At 36.9% G+C, this 22,562-nt stretch overlaps 5 protein-coding genes across 6 annotated transcripts; 2 read left to right on the top strand and 3 right to left on the bottom strand.

The window, feature by feature from the left end:
* Positions 1-505: 505 nt before the first annotated feature.
* On the bottom strand, positions 506-1,391 carry PSAL (photosystem I subunit l). The gene is made up of 2 exons (XM_022051455.2): positions 1,227-1,391; positions 506-1,141 (listed from the first exon to the last, which is right to left on the bottom strand). The coding sequence occupies exons 1-2, from the start codon at positions 1,389-1,391 to the stop codon at positions 650-652; spliced, it is 657 nt and encodes a 218-aa protein (XP_021907147.1). The 3' UTR covers positions 506-649.
* An 81-nt stretch (positions 1,392-1,472) lies between these two features.
* Positions 1,473-9,467, top strand: LOC110821606 (bacterial hemolysin-like protein). Its single transcript, XM_088215798.1, has 10 exons — positions 1,473-1,598; positions 1,767-2,070; positions 2,461-2,542; positions 4,728-4,807; positions 7,284-7,386; positions 7,517-7,673; positions 8,147-8,275; positions 8,636-8,722; positions 8,865-8,909; positions 9,131-9,467. The coding sequence occupies exons 2-10, from the start codon at positions 1,968-1,970 to the stop codon at positions 9,269-9,271; spliced, it is 927 nt and encodes a 308-aa protein (XP_088071924.1). The 5' UTR covers positions 1,473-1,598; positions 1,767-1,967; the 3' UTR covers positions 9,272-9,467.
* A 14-nt stretch (positions 9,468-9,481) lies between these two features.
* Positions 9,482-18,167, bottom strand: ATG10 (autophagocytosis-associated family protein). Its single transcript, XM_022051506.2, has 7 exons — positions 18,031-18,167; positions 12,051-12,230; positions 11,889-11,939; positions 11,725-11,808; positions 11,465-11,564; positions 10,513-10,607; positions 9,482-9,806 (listed from the first exon to the last, which is right to left on the bottom strand). Exons 1-7 carry the CDS (start codon positions 18,055-18,057, stop codon positions 9,597-9,599), a joined length of 747 nt encoding a protein of 248 aa, XP_021907198.2. The 5' UTR covers positions 18,058-18,167; the 3' UTR covers positions 9,482-9,596.
* LOC110821603 (Rhodanese/Cell cycle control phosphatase superfamily protein) lies at positions 12,991-17,702 on the top strand. 2 transcript variants are annotated; one of them, XM_022051503.2, is made up of 4 exons: positions 12,991-13,799; positions 14,489-14,591; positions 15,786-15,998; positions 17,382-17,702. In XM_022051503.2, exons 1-4 carry the CDS (start codon positions 13,153-13,155, stop codon positions 17,427-17,429), a joined length of 1,011 nt encoding a protein of 336 aa, XP_021907195.2. In that variant the 5' UTR covers positions 12,991-13,152; the 3' UTR covers positions 17,430-17,702. The 2 variants fall into 2 exon arrangements, with proteins under 2 accessions (XP_021907195.2, XP_021907194.2); XM_022051502.2 differs by having other exon boundaries at positions 12,995-13,799; positions 15,786-16,031.
* Positions 17,801-22,343, bottom strand: ATSPO22 (Tetratricopeptide repeat (TPR)-like superfamily protein). Its single transcript, XM_022051501.2, has 5 exons — positions 20,977-22,343; positions 19,809-19,998; positions 19,667-19,699; positions 18,884-19,504; positions 17,801-18,688 (listed from the first exon to the last, which is right to left on the bottom strand). Exons 1-5 carry the CDS (start codon positions 22,341-22,343, stop codon positions 18,035-18,037), a joined length of 2,865 nt encoding a protein of 954 aa, XP_021907193.1. The 3' UTR covers positions 17,801-18,034.
* Positions 22,344-22,562: the final 219 nt, after the last annotated feature.

Raw genomic sequence — 22,562 nt, 5'->3', positions numbered from 1 at the left:
TTATCTTCAATTCTTAATTTCAGGTACCTGCGTGAATATTTAATAATATGTAACAGACAATAGACTTTAAAATATATCATATTTTTTATTTCACCGTAATTTTAAAATATCGGAGTTATTAAGCAAATAAATAAAAATATTAATAAGTAATATTACAGTATTACCATCATCCACAAATAACTAAATAAAGTAATTATTCGTTAATAATATAGCTATTTAATGTTAAAATTTTGATATTATATATAAAAATCACAAAAGTTTTAAGTTCATTTATTACATTTTTAAATAAAATAAAAATTCTATTGCAGTTAAATTTTTTTTAAAGGGTTAAAAATATCTTTAAAATGAAAAAATTGTGATTGTTTTTTGAAGATCAGTTGGTTTAATAATAAGGAATTACGATACGAGCAACTCTTCACAGCTTTAACAGAGGTTGTTGAAAATTTATATGCGTGTGATTAAGTCGGAATTCTACCCGATGATCAGATCGAGTAGCTAATAATACTTAAACGAATTCAAGGACGATTGCCTCTCTTTCAATTATTAACTATCGCCCTTGAAAAGATCATCACCAAGACATAAATTTACAACACTGTCCATTTCCAATCACCATCCAAAACGAACATACAGAAGAATTTCACATCATCATCTACTTGATGTAGTAAGGAAGGTTAAGAACATAGAGAAGGAAGTAAGCCCAGATGACACCAGAAATTCCACCAAAGAAGAACCCTCCGGTGAACTTAGCCCAACCGTCAGCAGTCTGCAACTGGTCTGGCTCCTTCTTCCTCCCGGTCAAGGTTAGTCCCGGTGCAGTCGAGGGTTCACCTTCGTTGAAACTCGCCACCCCGTACATTGTCAGGCACACGCTCAGGATCACAACCAGCCCAGCTGCTGCTAACGATCCAGCAGGTCCTGCAATCTCCGTATTCCTCAATGGCCCCGCCTTCACGAATGGCCCCACCAGCAGGAACCCGTGCGCCAGCCCCACCTCTATTCCCCGGAGAAGTGGGCTCACTGCCGTCCGGTACGCCGGCAGGTTGGATAGGTACCATGCGATCAACGGACTGGATGTCACCGGAGTTTCGAGGCTTCCGATGAAGGGGTCACCGTTGATGGGTTGGATCACTTGGTAAGTTGGCTGCACAAAACCGGATATTAAAAATTTCCCATGAAAACCCAATAAACAAAAAGAAAATCCGATAAAGAAAACTAGTCATACTGACCTTATCAGATTGAACGGCTTTGACGGTGAAAGAGTGGGTTCTCTTGGTGGGGGATACCCTAAAAGGAGCACCTGATATGCCTCTGGGAATGACCTGTCCCCTGGTTAGAGAAGAAGCAAAGCTGCTCTTGAGCTGGCTCGCCATTGGAGAAGCACTAGCGGCCATTGATGATTGATTAATTTTGTTTAGAGGAAAGAAATGAAGGTGGAGATATGTAACGAGGCAGGTGGGAGAGGAGACTGAAGATTTGCCGACTGAGCTTTAGAGTATCCAGTGGAGATGAACATGTGGTGGTGAAAGATGAGGTGTTGGTTCCCAGGCTTTTCATTGGACATCTTATCCATCTATTATCCACAATAGAAGATACTGAGCGTAGGCCATTTAATTTTGAAATATATTTTTTTCATTTAATTATTTATTTATTTTACCGAGTTTCTTTAACTGCGGGGTATTATGAAGAAATACGACATCGTTTCATAGGATTGTTAACTGCCGGGTGCTCTAAAGATATACGACGTCGTATAACCGGATTTACTGCAGGTTCTTTGAACTGCGGGGTATTCGATGATCTACGACGTCGTTTGGCGAATTCCCCAATCAAAATCCGTGCGAATTCCAGTACGAAAGAAAATGAGGCCGGAAACACTCTCGCAACTCGTGAAGACGATTCGACGAGCTGCGGCGGATGGATTTCTTGTTGGCTGATCACTTTGATTTTGTAATTCCATAGAGAAGGCAACTATGGCACTGCATGTTCTTAAGCTTCCCATACTCTGGCGCTGTAGCACAGGCCCTTGTTCAAGCTTCCTTTTCTTATCTAAATACCATGCTCATACTCTTCCAGGTACTCTCCCTTTCCGCATTCATCTACGCTTGTATGTATAGTAGATTCGTGCTTGGACGCAAAACCAACTTCAAGCTTCCATTTCTATTTCGAATTGTTTTCTTCTTTCCGTTCAGTAATTTCCTCGAACGTGTTGTGTGCCTGGCGAGCTTAGTGGATTTGAAATGAAAACGTTCTATCATGATGTGCATGACAAATTTAATCGAAAAATTAGTTACTCTTGTTTTTCTGGATTTATTTTCACTATGACATGCTCTTAAAGATCCAGAAAATGTTTTCTTGTAGGTACGGGTGAGTTTGTGATTTTTTGCTTCTATGATTATGGTCTCACGCACGTCCTTTGTTCTAACTACTTGTCCTTTTCTCCCTTTTGGTTTTAATGATTTTCAGTGAGATGGGTGGAGGCTAACAGAAGTAGTCAGTTCAGATGCTTTGCCGTTGCAAAGCCTGAAAAGATTCAATTACCAAAGAAGTAAGTTATTCAGAGCTCCAATAGTGATGTTTACCTTGCTGAAAGTCTGTGTTTGATCTAATATTTTCATGTCATGATATTGATATAAATTTTCTGGCTTATTCTTCCATTTTATGTTGTAAGGAGGAGTAGCAGTTAATGAGAGACATATTATCACAGTTTTACTCTGAAACCAGAACATGAAGCATGCTTTTGTCCTTGACATTGATACTTTCAAAATCTCTGATGAGCCATGGATTAATGGTCACAAATGCAAACAAATGGCTTCGATTTTTGCTGTATTGTTTAGGTTGAGATACCATTCGATTTGGCTTTGGATGGAGGTTCTTTTGTAGATAGCAAAGCAACACTTCCTAGGTAGAACATGTGTATATATAGGAAGCTACACACTTATGTTGAAACAGATATATAGGAAGCTATCAAATGATGCCATGTGGGGAGAGGATAATCTTGTTGATAACAAGAGTCAGTGTGTTTCTATTGATGACTATAACAGTGATGTACTGGGGTTAATTACTGGAGTTATAATTACGTTTCCCAGGACTGAAAAACCGGCCAATAGTGGAAGATCAACTCAGTGTCTGTGTATATTTATTTGGTGTGTGTAATTCTGTTGGTGCAGTGGTCAAGTGTATGATGACGTATCCTATGGTTGTAGTTCGTTAAGACAAAGTTGATGCTCTAGGGTATGATTGACATGTTTACGCTCGTTGCTGATACTCTCATCAGTGATCAAAACTGATGTTTTTGTTCTACTAGAGATGTTGAAGGTATCAATGGTATAGTAGTATTTTCCAAGGTTATTATTTGAGAAAAATTCATCTGTCAAGCTCATTTATCCCCTTAATAAACAAATAAATTATTCATGATGCTTCCTTAGAGGTCTCAAGCATTGAATTGGTTGATTGAAGTTTAAACTAGACTCTCGCTAGTGCATTGTGGAAAGCTAAAGTTTCCTCTAAACTCAAATTTTTCATATAGATTGCTGTTTTGAGTAGGTTTAACACTAGTGGTTTGTTGCAAATTTCCAATACCTATAGTGCCATTTCTTCTGATGTGTGTTATATGTCTCAAGGTGGCTAAATCCCATAGTCACCTCTTTTTGCACTCCAAGGTGACTTGGAGGCCATGGTCTATGTTGTTTGATACTTTTGGTGCTATGTGGGTCATTTCCTCTGCTTGAGTATTTCCTCTCTATGTTCCTTAAGGGAGGAGGGTGGAAGAAAGAAGCTAGTGTGATTTGGAGAGGAGTAATTTTTGTTGGTTTATGGGTATGATGGTTGGAATGTAATAATAGACTCTTTGAGAATCGTTATTTTCGTTCATCTTGCTTATGAGACAGGATGGTTTTCTTTGTTGCTTTTTGGATCAAGGCTCATGATTTCTTTAAGGATGTCTCTTCGGCTATTTTGTATAAATGGATTGGGATGAAGTTTTGTTTTGATAGTTTTCTTCCCTTTCTTTTCCGTTTGTTATCTTCATAGGGTTTCTTTTCTTCTGGTGCTGTAACTTTTCCTCATTTTCCTAATAATTTTTCTTTTTCCATAGAAAAAGTTCAAATCAAGCTTTTTTTGCATCAGCAGAGAAGGCTTATTAGGTGCATATTGAATTGTTTCTTTGTCAGTATATAAAAAGTTTCCTACTGTATATTAGTTTGTTCTTATTTATAAAAAAAGCTACCTTCTGTCTCAAATGAGGGAATTTTATAAAGCAAAATCCCGACACATAATAATTCGCCTGAGTTCAATGGAACTTTGACTGCATTTTTTGTGTCCATGGAGGAGCTTAACTCTCCAGTTCATCTTACCTCAGATAGAGTTGAAAGCTTTTATTACTTATAATAAGATACCACCATCTCTCCCAAATAAGATAGATAAGAAACTGACAGGGAAATAACTCATTTGAGCTGGACAAAACATTGATCACATCAATCTTACATGAGTTATTGTGATCAGTTGTCTTAATATTTTTTATTCCGAAAAGAAAGAGTTATCTTAACTGTTAATAAAAGATTTTTCAGGAACTAAAAGTAGTCCCTTGTTTAAAAGTGAACTGTTGCAAAATAACTGGATTTCATATGGAAAATAGTCCCTTACGCCCAACTTTGGCTATTGCTCACAGAATCTCTATTATCTTTATTTGTTCTTCCTTCTTGTTGTAAGTAAAGCTAGCATTGTTCTTTCAGGAAAAAGAGGCTGGATGAAATATGTCTTGAAAGATTTCAGCAATACAGCCGAACATATATACAGTCATGGATCTTACAAGGTGCTTTCCATTCTCTAATCTCATTTTTTGCTGTTGGCATTATTGTCTTTATAACAATGATATTAGAATTATGTCAAGATATTAAGGGTTAAAAGGGAAAACTCCAAAAAAGGGGACAAAAGAGTCTTTTTCTGAACATTTAGGGTTAGGGTTAATGTTTTGAATATATCTCCACAGCAGCCACTGCTGCTGCAAGAATGACCACTAATTCTGGCCATGATAGTCGCTGCTTTAATTGCTTATAACCTATAAAAAAGTTTGTGTTCAAATCATTAAGGAAAAGAATAAAATTAACTCCCTAACAAAGGCCACTGATTCTAGCCAATTATGGGAGTCTTGATTGAAGCTTCGAAGGGCTTGAGGGTGTTTCAGTGGGGCACGGGGAAAACAGAACTGTGGTCTCCAATCTTTTCTTTGTGGATGACACTTTAATTTTCTGCAAGCCTTATTTGAGGCATCTGCTATATTTAAAATGTGTCTTGCTGTGTTTTCAAGTGGTTTCGGGACTCAAGATAAACCTTAACAAGTCCGAACTTGCAAGAATTTGGGGAAGTGGTGATGCTGGGCCTTTTGCCAAAATTCTGGGGTGTAAAGAGGTAAAATTCTCTTTCAAATATCTTGGTGTTCCTCTAGGGGCTAAATACAAAAATCAACTAACTTGGGAGCCGGTTATTGAATTATTTGAAAAAAGACTTGCTGGATGAAAATGAGGTTTCTTATCAAAAGGTGGGAGATACACTTTAATTAAGAGCACCTTGGCCAATTTACCAATCTACTATCTATCTACCATCACTATTCCGATAAAGGTTGCCAAAAAATTGGAATCCATTCAATGCAAATTTCTATGGAGTGATGGGGAGGAGGATCGACAATATCATTGGGTAAATTGGGATGACATTAAGGACCCTATAGACTATGGGGGTTTGGAGATTCGATCTTTGGTAAAAATGAACGAAGCCCTCCAAGGCAAATGGCTGTGGAGGTTTTGGAATGAGAAAAAAAGTCTTTGGAGGAGGATTGTTGAGGCTAGATGGAGGAAATTAATGAAAAGCAGTAATGGCAGCAGAATTTCAATCCCTCATGGCCGTGGTTTGTGGGGAAAATACTGATGTTGTGGTTTGATTTTCGGCATTGCACAAAGTGGAAGGTTGGGAGAGGAAATAGGATCAAATTCTGGGAGGATGATTGGGCTGGGGATGGCAGTTTGATTAGCAAGTCTCCTAGAATTTTTAACATTGCTCAATGTAAGTCTTTGACAGTTGAGGAGGCATATCACTTCATTAATGGGAGAGTTGTCTGGGTAATCAATGTGCAAAGGAATCTGAATGATTGGGAGGTGGTAGAATATGATGGTTTGTTACAGGCTCTTGAAGTGCAGCGGGTCTCGAGTAGTGATGATCAGATTGTGTGGAAGCTGGAAAATAATGAAGCTTTTTCTGTTTCGCTCTATTATAAGCATTTGGGTTATAAGGTTGATGTTGGCAGCAGTAATTTTCCAGCCAAACTCATTTGGAGGACTAAAATCCCTCCCCGTATAGGTTTTTTCGCATGGGAGGCTTGCTGGGAAAGAATATTAACTATGAACAGACTTAGAAGTTTGGGTAGGATTACTGTCAATGGTTGTTATTGTTGTTTAAGGGATGAGGAAACATGCAATCATCTATTATTGTGGTGTCCTACTACATATAGATTGTGGTGTATGATTTACGGGCTTTTTGGGATTGATTGGGTTATTGCGGGCTCGGTTAGGGGTGAGATTTAGGTTTGGGATGGTTTACTTGTAAAAAGAAACATTGCTAATATAATCCCTTTGACGGTTTTTCGGATCATTTGGAAAGAGATGAATAGTAGAGTTTTTGATAGTATTGAGAGTAGTTTTGATAGAATTAAAAATAGGTGGATACACTATTTTAGGTTTATTTTGTTAGGTCATGACATCAATAGTGAAGTGGATTTTGGAAATGTCATTGATACTCTAACAGCATTGTAATTACTTATGTATTTGAGTGATACTCCCATTTTATTGGTATCATGTTAATAGATACTTTAACACTTTTTATTCAAAAAAAAAAAATTAACTCCCTAATTTACAACTATCTCGGTCTTCTTCTCTTCTTCTTCTTCTTCTTCTTTTTCTTTTTCAATTTCAGATCAGTACTATGACCAAGGTATCTGACAAATTAGCATTTGTTTGGCAAGCTTTGAGGTTTAGACTTTTGGCTTGTAATTTGAGAATTTTTGTTTGGATTGGGGTGGCAGTGAATATACTAGAAGCAAATTTTCTTAAGTGAATTGTGAACATTTCTCTTCCTGGTTTGGGGAATAAATACATTCGAACTTTAGAATTATCATTTAATGCATCAGCCTCTAGTAACCTGGCATGGTATTATATTGTTATGAAGAATGAAAAGGAGATCTTTGATCTTTTTTGGATTTCATACTGTCCTGTTATCATCTCTGACGTATTGTTTTCTAGGCAAAGTCTTTGTGGATGGAAAGATGGTGAATAAAGCTGGAACACCTATCTCTGATAAGTCTGTTGTCGAAATTATAGCTGAAGTTCCAAAATATGTATGTAGGTGATTATTCGCTGCAAGATCCTTTATTTGCTTCAAGAACCTACTTACATTTCCATGCATAAGATACCACTTCGTCAATGAAACTACTGAGACCTGTTTCTTTAAATTCTCTTCACTTTTTCTTATCTAGAGCAGGATATAAGTTAGAAGCTGCCATTGAACAGCTGGGTGTTGATGTGGCTGGCAAAGTAGCTCTTGATTCAGGGCTGTCAACAGGAGGATTTACTGATTGCCTTCTTCAGTATGGTGCATCAGTTGTTTATGGAGTTGATGTAGGCTATGGACAGGTACTAGTAATTTTCAGCATAATTCATCTTTTTCTTGAAGCCACATTCTATATATCATGCACTGATAAACTACCATTTGTTTCTTCAAATTATTACCCAAAAAATGATGTCTTAAAAGGTTTTCCTGCTAACTAGGTGATGCTTTGTTCTGGACACTTTTGTTGGATAATAGTCCTCACTATTGTTCAGAAGTGTTATGATATAGTTTCTCTCTAGCTGCCTTTTTTTTTTTTTAAAGATGCTTCAAGGAGAAGATGTAAATAAATTCCAGAAGTCTGGAATGAGAGTAACTTCATTTCAAATTTATCTCATATCCATTCATTTTTTACTAAAGAGATGAATAAAAAATTGTTGTTTCTATTTTCTGATGAGAGGGTCTTTTCTGTTTCACCTTTCTGCTTCAGGTTATATATTTTTACTGGTGTACAACAAATGTAATTAATTATTAATGAATGTTCAATTATTTCAAATAGGTAGCAGATAAAATTCGTCGTGACCAACGAGTTAGTGTTATAGAGCGGACAAACTTGAGATATCTCTCTGAATTACCTCAAAAAGTTGATTTGGTGACTCTGGATCTTTCCTTCATTTCTATTCTCTTGGTAAGCTGAAATTTCAGAAGTATGCAATATTTATGTTAATAAGGGTATTTGTGTTCCTATCTTCTTTAATAAGAAAATTTCTCTAATTGCTTCTTTCTTGTCCCCTTTTAATTTGAACTCAGAACTTTTATATTTTCACTGCAACAACCTTTTTGGCGCTTTTATTAATCAATATGCACTAGTTTAGGGACCGACAATAGTTGAAATAAACAGCGTTGGCCTTGTTAAACCCCAACAAAAATTACCCCTGATGAATGGTAGTTATCTATGTAAAAGCGATTATTCTCCTAAATCTACTATGAACCAGCTGTTATGCTTCCATGCATTGTGATTACTAATTAAATTATTTTTCACAATTAGGTAATGCCTACAGTAGTGAATGTGATGAAAGAAGATGCAACCTTAGTTACCTTGGTTAAACCTCAATTTGAAGCTCGCAGATCACAGGTGAATTACAGCTCACCGTTCCATGCTTTTTAGGAGAGTACCCAAACCAGTAGTTAATTTGGGATTACTTTTTTGAGGAGAAAGAATTTTAAATGGTGCATTGCTCTAAAATTTATCATTTCAAAAAATCATTTGCTCGCAGGTTGGAAGTGGTGGAATCGTGAGGGATCCCCAGGTGCATCAGGAGGTATGAACTTTTCTCCTCATGTAACAGGAACTATGGAACTATCCCATGTCACTATACCAGTATAACTTAGGTTCCTATGATTTCCTTTCGAGAATTAACGTCAAATCTTTTCTAGAGCCTTCCATTCAAGAACTTTTAACAAAAATTTACTCATTGTACAATATGCTATAGGTCCTCAAAGGAAATACTAATCATGTCCTACTGTTTGTGTTGTTTTTCAGGTACTTGAGAAGATTATAAGAGGTGTAGAGAACTTTGGATTCATCAGCAAAGGATGGATCGAATCTCCTATTAAGGGTGCTGGGGGTAACAAAGAATTTCTAGTTTGCTTTAACAGAATAGTTGAGAAAAATGAAGAATAATGTCTGAATGATAAGGTGATAGTTTGTATTTTTTTTGACAATGCCAAAGCTCCAAATCCGTATGCCTGCAACACTTGCATTTAAAGGTGGCTGAGTGCTTCTAGTATTTGCACATCGTATTTAGCAGGTAGAGAATAGTAATTGGAAACCAGATGTTTTAACTGTTAAATTATAATTCTTAGAATTGCTATCTTTATATACTGAGCTCAATTTAACAGCTAAAAGGTTGAAGTTCACAATTAATGGTGTAAGTTCTAACATTCTCCTGTTTCAACTCCTATTTGAAGTTCACAAGCATACACATATGTTTCTCACAGAATAGCTATCAACTACAATAACCATGCTCATTCAACATCTCAAAAGGGACTCTAAGGCCAACCACCTGGCCAACAACTGAGAACCATGAGAGCAAATATATGTCAATGGCCACTCCACGTTTAGCCAAATCCACATCGCCAAGATATAGAAGTTTGATCCACTCACTGGTTCCACACGGATGTAGTTTGCACCATGGCCGTTGCAAATATGGATGCTCCTGCAATTCATAGTTCTTATACTATTGAATTAGTCTTGTGCCATGAGAATCTCCAGAGAACTACCATAGCATAAATTAACGAGAGGATTTCCAGACTGCCATAAAACTGTTTATATTCATTAAAGGTAAACAGGAAAACTATCTCAACTGGAGAAATGACACATGTGACTTCAACCAAAGACAATTTCTTAGAGGTAATCCACTTCAGGCCACAGCCAACCCACGACTTTCTAGGTTTTCTTTGGTTACTCGAAAGTTTCCACTTTGGTTGACAACCAGAATCACACATCTGACACATTTTTACTAAAAGATGATAGAACTGAGACTATGACCATCACAAATTCAAAGTTTGATTAAATTTCTTTTCAAATCAGAACTTATTTTACGTAGAAGATAATAGAAGCTTTATTTAAAATGATAAAAATTAAGTTTATGTAGATTTTAACCCAAAATTGGAACAATAGATCCATTTCAGGCATATTTAAAATGATAATGAGTTAGTTCCAAAGATTATCTATGGTAGGTTTTAGATACTCCATTTCAGGCATCAGTTGCAAAATATGATGGGCATAAAATATAGCACAAATTCAGAGATCAATGACAATATAAAACCACCCTAGTTTTCTTGACTTCCTTAATAATAGGCAAAATTAGGAAAAAGAAAAGGAAGGTAGACTAGACTAGACAGTTAATGAGGATAGACTACCTCCTGAGTTAAGAATGTCCATTTAGACTCCAATAATGCCGCAGAGCAGCCAGGAAGATCTCTTTCAATTTCATCAAAAGATAGTGCTCGTCCATCTGTTTGCATAATGAAGGATCATATGTTCAATATATAAATTTATGTAGATGACGTTCAGTCTTGCAAAGTTGGAATTACAATAATATAATATTCAAATTTCAGCAAAGGCTATGTGTAGAAGAAATATAATATTTTTCTAAAATCCACCTGAATATTTCTACCAACAGAATAACTTCAAACATAAACTGACCAGCTATGAGTCTCCAATAATGCAGGGTTTGCATTTTCTTGCATGTCAAACAAAATTTACCACATTTCATGTATCTCAAATCAAAAGAATGCAGACTCTCTGAGTATAAGAACAAAATTATGCTGTGTATTACCCTAACGGCAGAGGAGATTGAAATAAAAGAATTTCCTGTCCAGAGCTCCATTCACATTTATGAAAAAATTGTTTCCAACTAACCTTGTTTGTTTTTCTATTGAAACGGTTGGAGATTAGAATGTGTTTCCAGAGCCAGAGGAGAATAGAGTTGGACCTATTATCCATCTCACAGGAGAGAGAAGCCACACTACAAGCTAAGTCATCATAGAATATTGCAAATAATAAGTGGATGATCATTTTTGTTTGTGAACATCAAATTATTTTGAGTAAGAAACAATCAAAGAATCATTAATGGACAAAGTAAAAGCTAAAGACAGATTATATATTTGTGTCCATAAAAGGAAAGGATCTATCTTCAATGGCACAAAGCTCAGGAGAATCGGGCTAATACCATTTTGGAAGTTAAATGATCAAGGTTGTACCTCAACTGACATAAACCAAAACTTAAAGGAGATTTATGGATTAGTAAAACTGCATTACTATCAGATTATACATTCTAGTTATGATCTAACTGCATGGCAATGGACTCACCACTGTAGTATGCTCGGAGATATAGCACCGGAACCCTATACGAAGCACTGTAAACAATATGAAAATCATAGTAATGCGCTTCATGATGATCACTTTGTATCTGGCAAAAACAACGATCAACATAGTTAATCAAGAAGAACAGAAGGTCTGATAACAAATTATAGCAAACTTCCCCGAGTTATTCATGCTTCCTTACCATCTAAGACCAATACTTGCTCATAACAAGTTAACCCCAAAAAGTAGAGTTAAAGTTCATGTACCAATGTAGCTTTATCAATAAGTTCTTCATCTTTAGAGCACTCAGTCCCTTCTTTCCCAATATGACTTCCTTCATCATGACCCTCCTACCATAAAAGCTATAACCCATCAAATTAATTTTTTTGAAGTGTCAGACTACAAATATCAGCATAAGACCAGGCCGGACCTTACTTGATCTAAGCACGCAAATCTTCTCTAGCGAGAGGTATTTATCTGCCTGAGAAGTAGAAACAAACCAGACAGGAAAAGAACAACAAAAAATTTAAGACCGTCAATTAACTTTAAAAAAAATTCAGAGAACGGCAGTGGAATAATTGACGAGACTAACGTTGTGTGAAGCAACAAATGGTTGTTTTGGACAAGAAACCCAGGACCATTGAGGATAAGCAGGGTTGAACATCTTCCATTTGTCAGCAAACGCACAAGCAGCAAGATAAAATTCACTGGCCGAAAGGGTTCCATCCCAAGATGAAACATCTGTTCTTGTTCGAATTGAGGTCATGAAAATCTAAACAGAACAAGAAAAACATTACAATTTAGAATTGAAAAAACCCTGAAATTAAAATGTTTAAACAATTCGCAGTCTACAATTGAGTAGATAATGCATCGTTTTGAGATTTAACAACTCGATTACCTAAACAAGAACCAGAAAATATACATTAATAAACACAGTAAACATATACATTGAACCTGTACAGCGAGATAAACCTATGGAACTAGAGATGAAAATTTTTTCTTAATTGCCCAAGTTCTACATCTAAACTCAAAATTCAAACATCCGAAGGAGAAGAGGAAGATTCTCTGGTACCTGGAGCTTCGTTTTTTCTCGTCTTAGCGCTCTCCAAAAGGAGATTTTGCGCCTTTGATCAACTGCCCTTGCTTTTGCTTGTATGCTATCGCGGTCTCAGTTTACAAATTTAAATTATATATAAAATTGATTTTAAAATATAAAAATTTGAATCTACAAATAAATTTTATTATATTTAATAAGAAATTTTAAGAAGAAAACATAAATAAAATCAAATCAAATTAACAATGAATTATTATTTTTTAAAATTTATATTATATTTAAGTTATTTTTTATTAAAATTTTCACTATTTAATAAATATAATATTTCTACTATTTTTAATAATATAATTTAGAATATAGAATATACCGTTGAAATTATGCACAATTTAAAATATTATATTATACAATCAAAATAAATATACAAACAAAATACAAATAAATAAATAAAACCCAATCAACCTGTATCATTGATTTCTACCCGAGTCCCGACTCACGAGTCTCGAGTCATAAACTCAAAACAGTTAAAACGAGACGACTCACCCGCTTGCGAGCGTCCATTTTCATTTCAGCTCGACTGCTTCTGCTCCCATTCTTATCTTCTGTTTCGTCTTCCTCGGTCATTCATATTTCATGATTAATAATGGGGTCTCTTTCCATGTTCCTCTCGTCTTCCCCACCTCTCCAAAACCTTCTCAAAAGCCCCAAATTCAATTCACGCTCTCCCAGTTCTCCCCCAAACCAGTTATTCTCCCCCAAGGTTCCACCCCTCGCCCATCTTCATCTCCATTCTTCCCTCCTCAACTTTTCTCCTCTTTTGCAGACGCTAACTAAAACCTCTCTCTCACTCGCCATATCTGAGCTCTTTACTTCTTTCCCTTGCTTTGCCTCAGAAACTATTGTCTCCTCTGACGGGGCCGTCTCTGAGAAGATTAACCTGGAAGCAATTTTAGTTTCCATCGATGACTTTTTTAACAGAAATCCATTTTTTGTTGCTGGCTGTACTTTCATCTGGCTGGTTGTCATACCTGTAGCTCAGTACTACTTGGGAAAATGCAAACCTATCTCTGCCATTGATGCGTTCCGGAAGCTCCGGAATGAACCAAATGCGCAGCTTTTGGATATTAGGGACGAGAAGACTTTGGTGTCATTGGGATCTCCGAATTTGAAGATTTTAAGTAAGAGTGCTGTTCAGGTTCAGTTCCGCGAAGGAGATGAAGATAAGTTCGTGAAGAAGGTAATGGCACGGCTTGCAGACCCCAAAAATACTGTCGTCTGTATTTTGGACAAGTAAGTGTGAGAACTGAGTTTCGCTTTTTCTTTTTTATTTTTCTTTTCAGCTTAAGTTTCTGTTTCAGCTACAAGATTTTCTCTTAATGTTTCTATTTTGAGGAAATGCTGATTAGGAAACTAAAAAAACATTTTCCGTTAGCCCTTCGGAATTGGATTGACATTCCATGTATGCAAATTTAGTTGGTATAGAAAGAGGTAAGAGAGAAACGGGATAACTAAATTGATCGTGTGGATCTGTTTCAATAGTTCTTCCCTCTGATTTTCTACTTAGGTTACCTTTGGACAATAACTTTTCTAGAATTTGTTTGGAAATTTGATGGAATTTCAAACTTGGAATAGGGTGGAGGTGAAATTTTAGTAGAAACTGGAATGCATTTTTTTAGTTTCATTTGGAGTTCCTTGTTAATTTTCATCATTGTCTAATTGATTTTTTGAGGATTTTTTTTTCTCAATTGACTTAAGCGTGTGTGTATTTCCAAATGAATTTTATAAAAATACTTGATTTCTTCCAAACATTGCCTTACTGGTGTACAAATTGTATGTGGATTTAGGGTATGGTCCAGAATATTATCAATTTTTTTCAATTTTCTGAATAAATGAAGAGCATAAAGTACAATCTGAAGTCGTAAAAGTTGCTGATTCATAGTTCGTCTGCTGTTATTTCTCTTATTTTGTGTGTAAGGTAGTTTTGATGGTAATTCGATGAAAGTGGCTGAGTTACTGTTCAAGAATGGTTTCAAAGAGGCTTATGCTATCAGGGGCGGAGCCAGAGGCAAAAATGGGTGGTTGGTATGCTTCTCTTTCTTTTGAACTTGTGTGCAACTTCTATTTCTAAATGCTAGACCTTGGTTCTTGTTCTATTTTAATCTACATTTTTTTGAACTTTTATATTGCGTGCAGATGTGACGTTTGCAGTTTAAAGGGTCATTAGTTGTTTAACCTAATGAAAAGTGTCAATTCTACAGAAAATATAAAGTATTATAGGAGTTCAAACGAGTTGAAAGACCTGATGCATACGATTTCTACACTTCAAATCTTTATTTTACAATTTTTGAATAGATTTTCTGAAAACAATATTGATAGTAAACCAATCAAATTTAAGGAGGTTTTCAACTTATTTGTACCGCACAAGCATCTAATGATTGCAGGTATGCAACTATTGAACCATTATATGACTAGAAAAATCTACGGAGGAATTGAATTACTTGTAGATCACAATTTCACGGTGTTTTTGCAGCATGTTTACATGGCCAATCTACATTTGTTTAGAATGAAGCTAAAATTTATATAAAATTTATTTACAGATTTATACTTACTTTAACTTCCATCTACAAGACAATGAGAGTCTTACTTAAAATAATAAGAATTGAATTCATATTGAATCAGCAGTGAATTGGAAAATACATTCATAATATCATCAATTTTGGTGGAGTTTAGAATGTATCATTCTAATTCCATATCAAATTCATAGATACTTAATATTCTAGGGTTTGTTTGGGAAAAATATTTTTCTGTAATTTTTCACTTTCTTATCCTGTAGAATTATGGTACAGGGAAGCAATCAGAAGCTACCTAAGGTTCATTTTTAACTTTAATAACCGCTTACACTCTTAGACACTTATAAAGACCACTGCAGAACAGCATACTCCAGATTTTGCCCTGAGACTTGGCAATAAATTTATTTTGTCCACTTTTGATGCAGTTGTTTTCCACTGTTTCCAAGTAGATGTACAGCAATACCTAAGACAAGAAAGAGAAGATAAGAAGGGAAGGGAATAGTGGTAGGGTGAGGGAGAGGAAAAGGAAGGAGGCAGAGGAGAGGCAGAAAAGAGAAGAAATTTGATTCTTAGTCTTGAAGATTCATACTGATTACAGATTCAGCATTAATAGATGATACAGTTGCAGACCATTATAAACATTCATTTCCACTATTCTTGTTACAGCTCCTTTCTGCTAGAATTCCTCATATATACTTTCTTGCAGGAAATACAGGAAAATCTTTTGCCGCCTCCAGTACATATTTATCCTAAAAAGAAGAAGGCTAGGAGTTCTGAGCATCTAGGGGCCAATGCAAGAATTAATCAGCAAACTGAAAACCAGGAGGGTTCCTCATCTTTGAACTCTCCCATAGTAGAAAGCCAAAGGGTGGACCGTGATGGTATAAACAATTGCAAGAAATCCATGCCAGATGTACAAGTCAGTCGTAGATCTTTCTCTCCCTATCCTAATGTATGGTCATCTTGTCTATTCTCCCTCCTTTTTGAGATATATAATTGTGATGGTTATGTTTGAAATCTGTGAGAAATATCTCCTTGATGCATATGTTCTCAAAGTCCTGTTTAAGGACCTTCCCTCTTTCAAATCTGATTGAAATCTACATTTCATATTCATCTAACTACAATATGACTTGTTGTATTTGTGTTATCTCACCCTCTCTGGAATTTCTCGTGAGTTGGAATTCAATTCTCATTATGAGAAATAAGAGCTGAATTATCACTTGGGAGGAATTCAAAATGGGTGTCGGGTAACCCAAAGATTACAAATCATCTTGTAGTTGAACTTACTCAAACTAATATAAATTTGAAACCAAGGATTCCGAAAGGGCTAAAAGCAGGTTCATATAATTGTATTCATGCATGAATATCTGGAATTATAAAGAATGTTACTGATGCAGAATGAGAAGACTTTAGGGTGAACATATTTCAATATGAAGACATATTTATTAATTGTAATGTTTATGTCTTACTTATTTAGCTTATTTTAGGAACTAATAACCATAAACTTGCTAGTCGTATGAGTTCGTTTTTTTTTTTAGTTAGGATTCTGTTTTTTTATCTTCTTTTTTTTTTTAAAAAAAAAGTAACAAAATATAAATATGTCGTTAAGTATAGATACCAAGGAGGTGGAGACCCTTGTACTGTTTAGTTATAATCTATTATAGCGTGTTCAAATTATTTAGCTTATTTTCTTATTTAGTAGAATCTTTAGATAGACTAAAGAGGGTGTAAAATGTGCTATTAATGATATATCTTTTGATTTAATTGTAAGCAATGATGTTGTTGAGGTCAGTGATGATGATATTCTTGCTAAATTGAAGAAGACCCGGTTGGAGATACTATCTCAAAAAAATCTTGAAGTGAATATATTTCAATGCGCGAGATATCTATAAAGTTGTATTTATGCATTATTAAGTATTTAACTTATTTAAAAACCAATACCTATATACTTATTTGTGGTATGAGTTTACTATTTCCTATTTATTTATCTTATTTGATTGTTCTTTATTATGTGTTATCTAATTAATCAACTTATTTTTGTATTACCATAATCTTAGATAGATTTAAAGATTCTTATTTTGTTTATATTATGATATCATAAATAAAGTATTATAGTTTAATTGTTTGGTATATTATTCATTTGATTATTATACAACACTTGAGTTGTTGATTTAATTATTAAGATCCAAGATCTCAAATTTTGATTCTTAACAAATTTTCTCTAAGTTGTATTAAAGTTCTCTTTGTCTACTTTACTTCCTCACATTTGTCTTCTTTCCCTCCCTTTGTTGGATGCTTGTAGTACCCAGATCTGAAACCACCATCGTCCCCAACTCCTTCCAAGCCATGAAAGCAAAGCAAATTTGATCGCATAAGGCCCTGCCATTGCCATATCAAGAAGGTTTCAGTTCCTTGTAGCGCACGATTGCTCCTTCTGAGAAGCAATACATTTTTCTAAAAATCTTTATGTTAAGATTTGTGGGAAATTGTTAGGATGTATGTATTCATACCCCCCACCCCCCCACCATAAATGTCTTCTTTCTTGGTGAACTGTGTTTGTGTAAGAAGAAGAGTCATTCCAAATATGATGTTTACTTCTAATAGTAACAGCTTTGGGATCCAACTCTCTCGCCCTCTAGTTTTTTTTTTAATTTTTTATTTGGCAGAGATGCATTCTATAGTAAGTATAATGATAGTCAGCCTGTATTCCCACTCTTGACCTCAGAAACTAAGCTTTCCATTTATTTAGCTTCTTAGAAGTTGATCTAAAATTTCGTACAATATGTATAATTTTTCATTAAGTTCGCCGAGCATCTGGCACTACTTTTTCTTTAACAAATTAATAATGAAGTCAAGTCAATCAAAGTCCTCTTAGTAAATCGAAGTAGAGGCAGTGTAACATTGTGCAAAAAGACATCATACTTAACAGTTCTGTACCAAGGAAATCGTACCATCTTAGATTCTCCTTTCAGCCCCATGGTCTGTAATAAATTTCTTATCAAAGCAAGCGATATGATCTTCCATACAGGCCTTATATGTGTCCATCCCAGAAACCTTGCTAGCAAGTTCCAGGCCAACACTCATCCATTTTTTTGCAGAATCAATCAGGCCAAGCCGCACAGGCACTGCTGCCCGGTTCCATGCTGTCATGGCAAGCCATTTACCCTCTTCGATAGGATATTCACCTTCCTTCAGTCCAACCATTATTCTATAGGCTTTCTTATACATACTATGAACAGCATCATCATCTGTATCACCCTTGTGAATGCCAGCTACTACAATAAGTTTCCGGATAATAAGTGCTATGTTCAGATAGTCTGGTGAGGATGAAGAAAGAAAGAATGAGAGACATTCATTAAGAGCAAAGGCAGCCACTTCAAAATTGGATCGAGGACCCTGGCAGGCAGCAAGGCCAATTTGAAGAAGATAATCCGGATTACAAGCCTTTGAGCTGGCAAAGCTTTTTACAAGGTCTTGCTGGGAACCTGAATTGGCGAGTCTTCCATGTAGATCATATGCATTGAAGGTGTACATGAAAAGGAGATTGGGTTCAATGGTGGCAATTTTGTTGTCAAAAAGTCGAGTCCCCGCTGAGATTGCAGTCAGTATCTGCATTCAAACGCTAAGGCAGTTTATGGAAGCAACAAAGTTTCAACAAAAAGAGAGAATGGAAGAATAAGTTACCGTTTCCAGTAAATTTTTTGAAAGGAAAGGCAGGGTCTACCTATTACACCAATCAGATATAAAAGCAATATGAAGCCACAAGAGGCCTTCTAAAGCAATTAAGTAATCATTGTGACGTACCTTCCCTGCTCTGTCAAGCGACTCAATAGCTTGTTTCACTTCAACATCCGCCAATGCAGTCTTCTTTTCATTCCCTAAAGCTACCTTAGCAGATACACTCAGTATCAATGATTTGCAAGCCATGACCCTGTTTTCTGCATCTTGTCCATCAGCCATGAATCCATAAAATTCTGATGCCAGTTTAAAGAATTCAGCACATAGCTCATACTTCTTCTCTTTTCCACATTTTGTCCCATAATTCCACGAAGTCACTGCAAACCAATTTTTTTCTCGTCTTCCAACCTCCCCACCTCCAAAGAAGCAGTCAGGTCCAAGCTTAGATGCACGGGTCTGTGCTTGTTTCATGAACTTTTGGATCTCAGGCTCATTGTTAGGCTCTTGAGTGAGGATTGTTACAAGGGTGCGCAGTACTACAACTTCTGTAACTGGCATGGGTTTTCCCGATATATGGAAGTTAAGAAGGTTGGAAAGAGATGCAACAGCAACCGAAAGAGCATGGGAAGCAATAGCTTCGTGTGCTGAGAGGGACAGGAAGTCTGGACTGAAATCAAGGCAGGTAGTCATTGCTTCAATCTGACTAATGGCACCATGATGATCCCTCTTTTGCAAATAGATCTTGAACTGCGGGAATCAGAGAATATTTAGTTTCGTCTTTCAACGAAATAAGATCAGAGTAGAATGTATTCTTGAGCAAGCTTAAATATGAGTTTGACAATTATGGTAATCACTGTGCCCCGTATTTTACAAGGTCCATTCAAGAAAGAGATGGGAGAGTCAGAGCACCTTAAGGAAAGCACACGCAATATTAGGCTCTATCTGCAAAAGTAAAAAGGAGATGAATGGGCAAATTAAAGTTGTCGGCTAACTAAAGAAGAGTAAAGACATCTATCAAGTCAACAATGTAGCTTGAACTTATTTAAAATACCTTTTCAGCCTCATTGATGTACTCTTGAGCTCGATCAAGCTGAGAAAGTGCTAGGTAGCAGAGACACAAAACTCTAAAGCCCTTGGCTCTAAGCATCCTGTTCTCTATGTCACATGGAGTATAAAGCATGGACTTCTCAAACATTTCTGCACTTGTCTCATAATCTTTAGAGCGAAAATGATCTGAAGCACTGTAGAGATCAACAGAGGCTAACTTAAGTGTCAGATTTAAAAGGATCAATTCCAAATAAAATTACCTTCTCATAATTTGATTAGCAGCCATCAATAGAAGACACCGCCCAATTTCCAATATCTATATGTCATCCCCGTATCTAGATTTAACATGATAAGAAACATCTTCATTTTTTATTCTGTTTAGAATACTGGAGCATTTGATCTTCTCTAAAAGTATCTCCAGATCCTCACAAAATAATTATTCACAAACAAGTGTTGCACAAGAGTCAATAGATTGGAAGAGACTCCTTGAAAGAACATCTCAACCAAGTCGAAAGCCATCAAAAAATAACATGGTTACGACATTTAACTCCAGTGGTTTCTCTGTAGTAGCACAAAAACAAGATGAATCAATCCTGACAATTATGTCTAAACTCATATAGTAAACTAATTAGCCAACTGACACTGCCTCCAGTTAGCTGCCACCATTGACAGCAGTGAGGACCCCTCATGCATGAATAAACAAATAAAGTGTCAAAACTGTGAGAATGAACATCATTAGAAATAAACCAAGTGAATGGTGGATTGTTAAGGGTGACAGATAATCAATCAAACCACTAATGAAACTCACCTGATTACTTTTCCAACCAGATTAGTATCTGATATCACAACAGAAGCACAGAACATAGACAACCGTCCGTTCCACTAACATAGAACTCCGTTATTTTATGATTCTCGTGGATCCATTTCATTAGATATTTTTTGTTGCTTGTAACGGTTGGTGATGGTGGGCAAGCTTCAATACTTCCATCATTAGTTTAACTATCACGCTAATAAGAAAGCATCTAAAGCTCAATGTGGACAAACAAGTATGTTTCAACACTATAAACCATTTGATATAGGTTTTCCCGACGTCACGTGAAGAAACACCATTGCTCTATTAGTCGTAAAGATCTTGACGCTGTATCTTGGCGGGAAATTAAACATTAACTTACCAATTCCATAGAACAGCATGCATGGCCTTCCTCTCCTTAGCCACGGTCTCGCCTGCAAAGAGTGCCACAACCCTTTTATCAGACGCCAGCTCAGCCACCACCTTGGCCCTAATTCTGGATCCCTCCCCGTTGCTATCCCCGAGTACTCTGTGAGCTACTCTGACTGCTGCCTTGGCACTAACGTGGCACCGGCCTAATAGCCCCAAGAACACGCCCTTGGCTGTCTCTGCTCCCGCCGTTCCCACCGCCTGGAAGTACGCCTCAACCGCGGATACCCAAACTCCCTCAGGGATGTCCTTGTTTACCACCATGCTTCTCAGCTCCTTCTCCGCCTCGCTGAACCTTCCCAGCCCCAACCACGCCTTCATCGCTAACACAGGCAACGACGCGTGCTGATCCCCACCATCCCCACAACCACCGCCGCCATCTCTTAAGACCTTCACGCATTTGATCACGCTTTCATATTCTTCCTTTTGCAAATGGACGGCCGATATGAAACGCAGCGCCTTTGATCTCAACCCCTTCAGCTCCGCCATATCGTCCCGTGCTCTTGCCACACCCAGTCCCTTCTCGCACAGGTCAAGTGCCTCATTCATGAGCCTCATTGCCTCGTTCACGCCATTATTCTCATTCACTGACAAGACGCTCTTGCCGAAAGCTAGAAATTGATTCCCTAGCGATTTGAAGTGATTGGGAAGCCCGAATAGAAGGCCTTTGGACCTGTTCAGCAAAGTTATCGCAAGATTTCTGTCCGATAGTTCCCACGCAGTCCGAGCTCTAGCGAGGTTCAAATCGAATAGGAGCTTTTTCTCTCCCATATCTGATATTTGGCCGATATCGAGCTTCGACACAAGATCCGTAGCCTTCTCAAAGCAAGTGGAGGCAAGATCATACTTCTTGAGATCGTTCCACGCGAGGCCAGTCCTGTGGTAGAAGAGAGCCGCTTTGATATCCGCAGATGGAACGCCAATGACGTCTCGGGCAAGGGAGAGCACTTCGGCGGCAACATTTCGCAGAGTGGCAATGCTCTCGGCATACGATTCTCTGGAAGAGGAGGAGGAGCGTATGGAGGCAGTGTTGGAGAGGTCGACACATGCGTTCCAAAGGCGGAAGCTGTGCTTCCATAGTTGGAGCTTGAGGGAGTTAGGGAACGGAGCGAGTTGACTCAGCTGAATGAGGGTTTGGCGGAAATGGGAGAGGAGATTCTCGGGTATGCCTTGATCCACCGAGACGCTTTCAGTTTGTTTGACAAAGGATTCAAGCTGGGAAATGATGTGTTGATGAAGACTGTTGTTTTGGTGGTTATTCGATTCTGTCTCTTGGTTTGGTTGCCGGAGTTCCGGCGTGGAAATCTCCGCAATTCTCATGCCGCCTTTCCGTTTTCTTTTTAACCTTATAAAAATATTTGAATTTTAAAAGCAAACAATTTGTGGAGGGAAATTAAAATGGAAACCTCCCATATAACTAATTTCCGCCTCCTTTCGCGTACTTAATAATAATAATAATAAGAAGAAAAATACTAATAATTTCCAGCTCCTTCTCTCGATCGGAATAGGAAAGATAATCTATTTCCTTATCGTAGATGG

The sequence above is a fragment of the Carica papaya genome, chromosome 3 (assembly GCF_054855325.1).
Source record: "Carica papaya isolate Zhongbai chromosome 3, ASM5485532v1, whole genome shotgun sequence".
Classification (NCBI taxonomy): domain Eukaryota; kingdom Viridiplantae; phylum Streptophyta; class Magnoliopsida; order Brassicales; family Caricaceae; genus Carica; species Carica papaya.
This window is presented reverse-complemented; position numbering and strand designations above follow the sequence as displayed.

Coding starts and splice junctions, on each gene's coding strand:
- LOC110821603 (XM_022051502.2), top strand. CDS start 13,153: ATGGGGTCTCTTTCCATGTTCCTCTCGTCTTCCCCACCTCTCCAAAAC. Junction 13,800..14,488: donor GTCGTCTGTATTTTGGACAA/GTAAGTGTGAGA, acceptor TGTGTAAGGTAG/TTTTGATGGTAATTCGATGA. Junction 14,592..15,785: donor GAGGCAAAAATGGGTGGTTG/GTATGCTTCTCT, acceptor ACTTTCTTGCAG/GAAATACAGGAAAATCTTTT.
- ATG10 (XM_022051506.2), bottom strand. CDS start 18,057: ATGGGGCTGAAAGGAGAATCTAAGATG. Junction 12,231..18,030: donor TGAAAGGAGAATCTAAGATG/GTACGATTTCCT, acceptor TGTTCTGTTTAG/ATTTTCATGACCTCAATTCG. Junction 10,608..11,464: donor TCTCCGAGCATACTACAGTG/GTGAGTCCATTG, acceptor TTATGCAAACAG/ATGGACGAGCACTATCTTTT.
- LOC110821606 (XM_088215798.1), top strand. CDS start 1,968: ATGGCACTGCATGTTCTTAAGCTTCCCATACTCTGGCGCTGTAGCACA. Junction 7,387..7,516: donor GTTCCAAAATATGTATGTAG/GTGATTATTCGC, acceptor TTTCTTATCTAG/AGCAGGATATAAGTTAGAAG. Junction 8,910..9,130: donor ATCCCCAGGTGCATCAGGAG/GTATGAACTTTT, acceptor GTTGTTTTTCAG/GTACTTGAGAAGATTATAAG.
- ATSPO22 (XM_022051501.2), bottom strand. CDS start 22,343: ATGAGAATTGCGGAGATTTCCACGCCGGAACTCCGGCAACCAAACCAA. Junction 19,999..20,976: donor CATGCTGTTCTATGGAATTG/GTAAGTTAATGT, acceptor TGATCTCTACAG/TGCTTCAGATCATTTTCGCT. Junction 19,700..19,808: donor ACATCAATGAGGCTGAAAAG/GTATTTTAAATA, acceptor TTACTTTTGCAG/ATAGAGCCTAATATTGCGTG.
- PSAL (XM_022051455.2), bottom strand. CDS start 1,391: ATGGCCGCTAGTGCTTCTCCAATGGCGAGCCAGCTCAAGAGCAGCTTT. Junction 1,142..1,226: donor AAGCCGTTCAATCTGATAAG/GTCAGTATGACT, acceptor GGTTTTGTGCAG/CCAACTTACCAAGTGATCCA.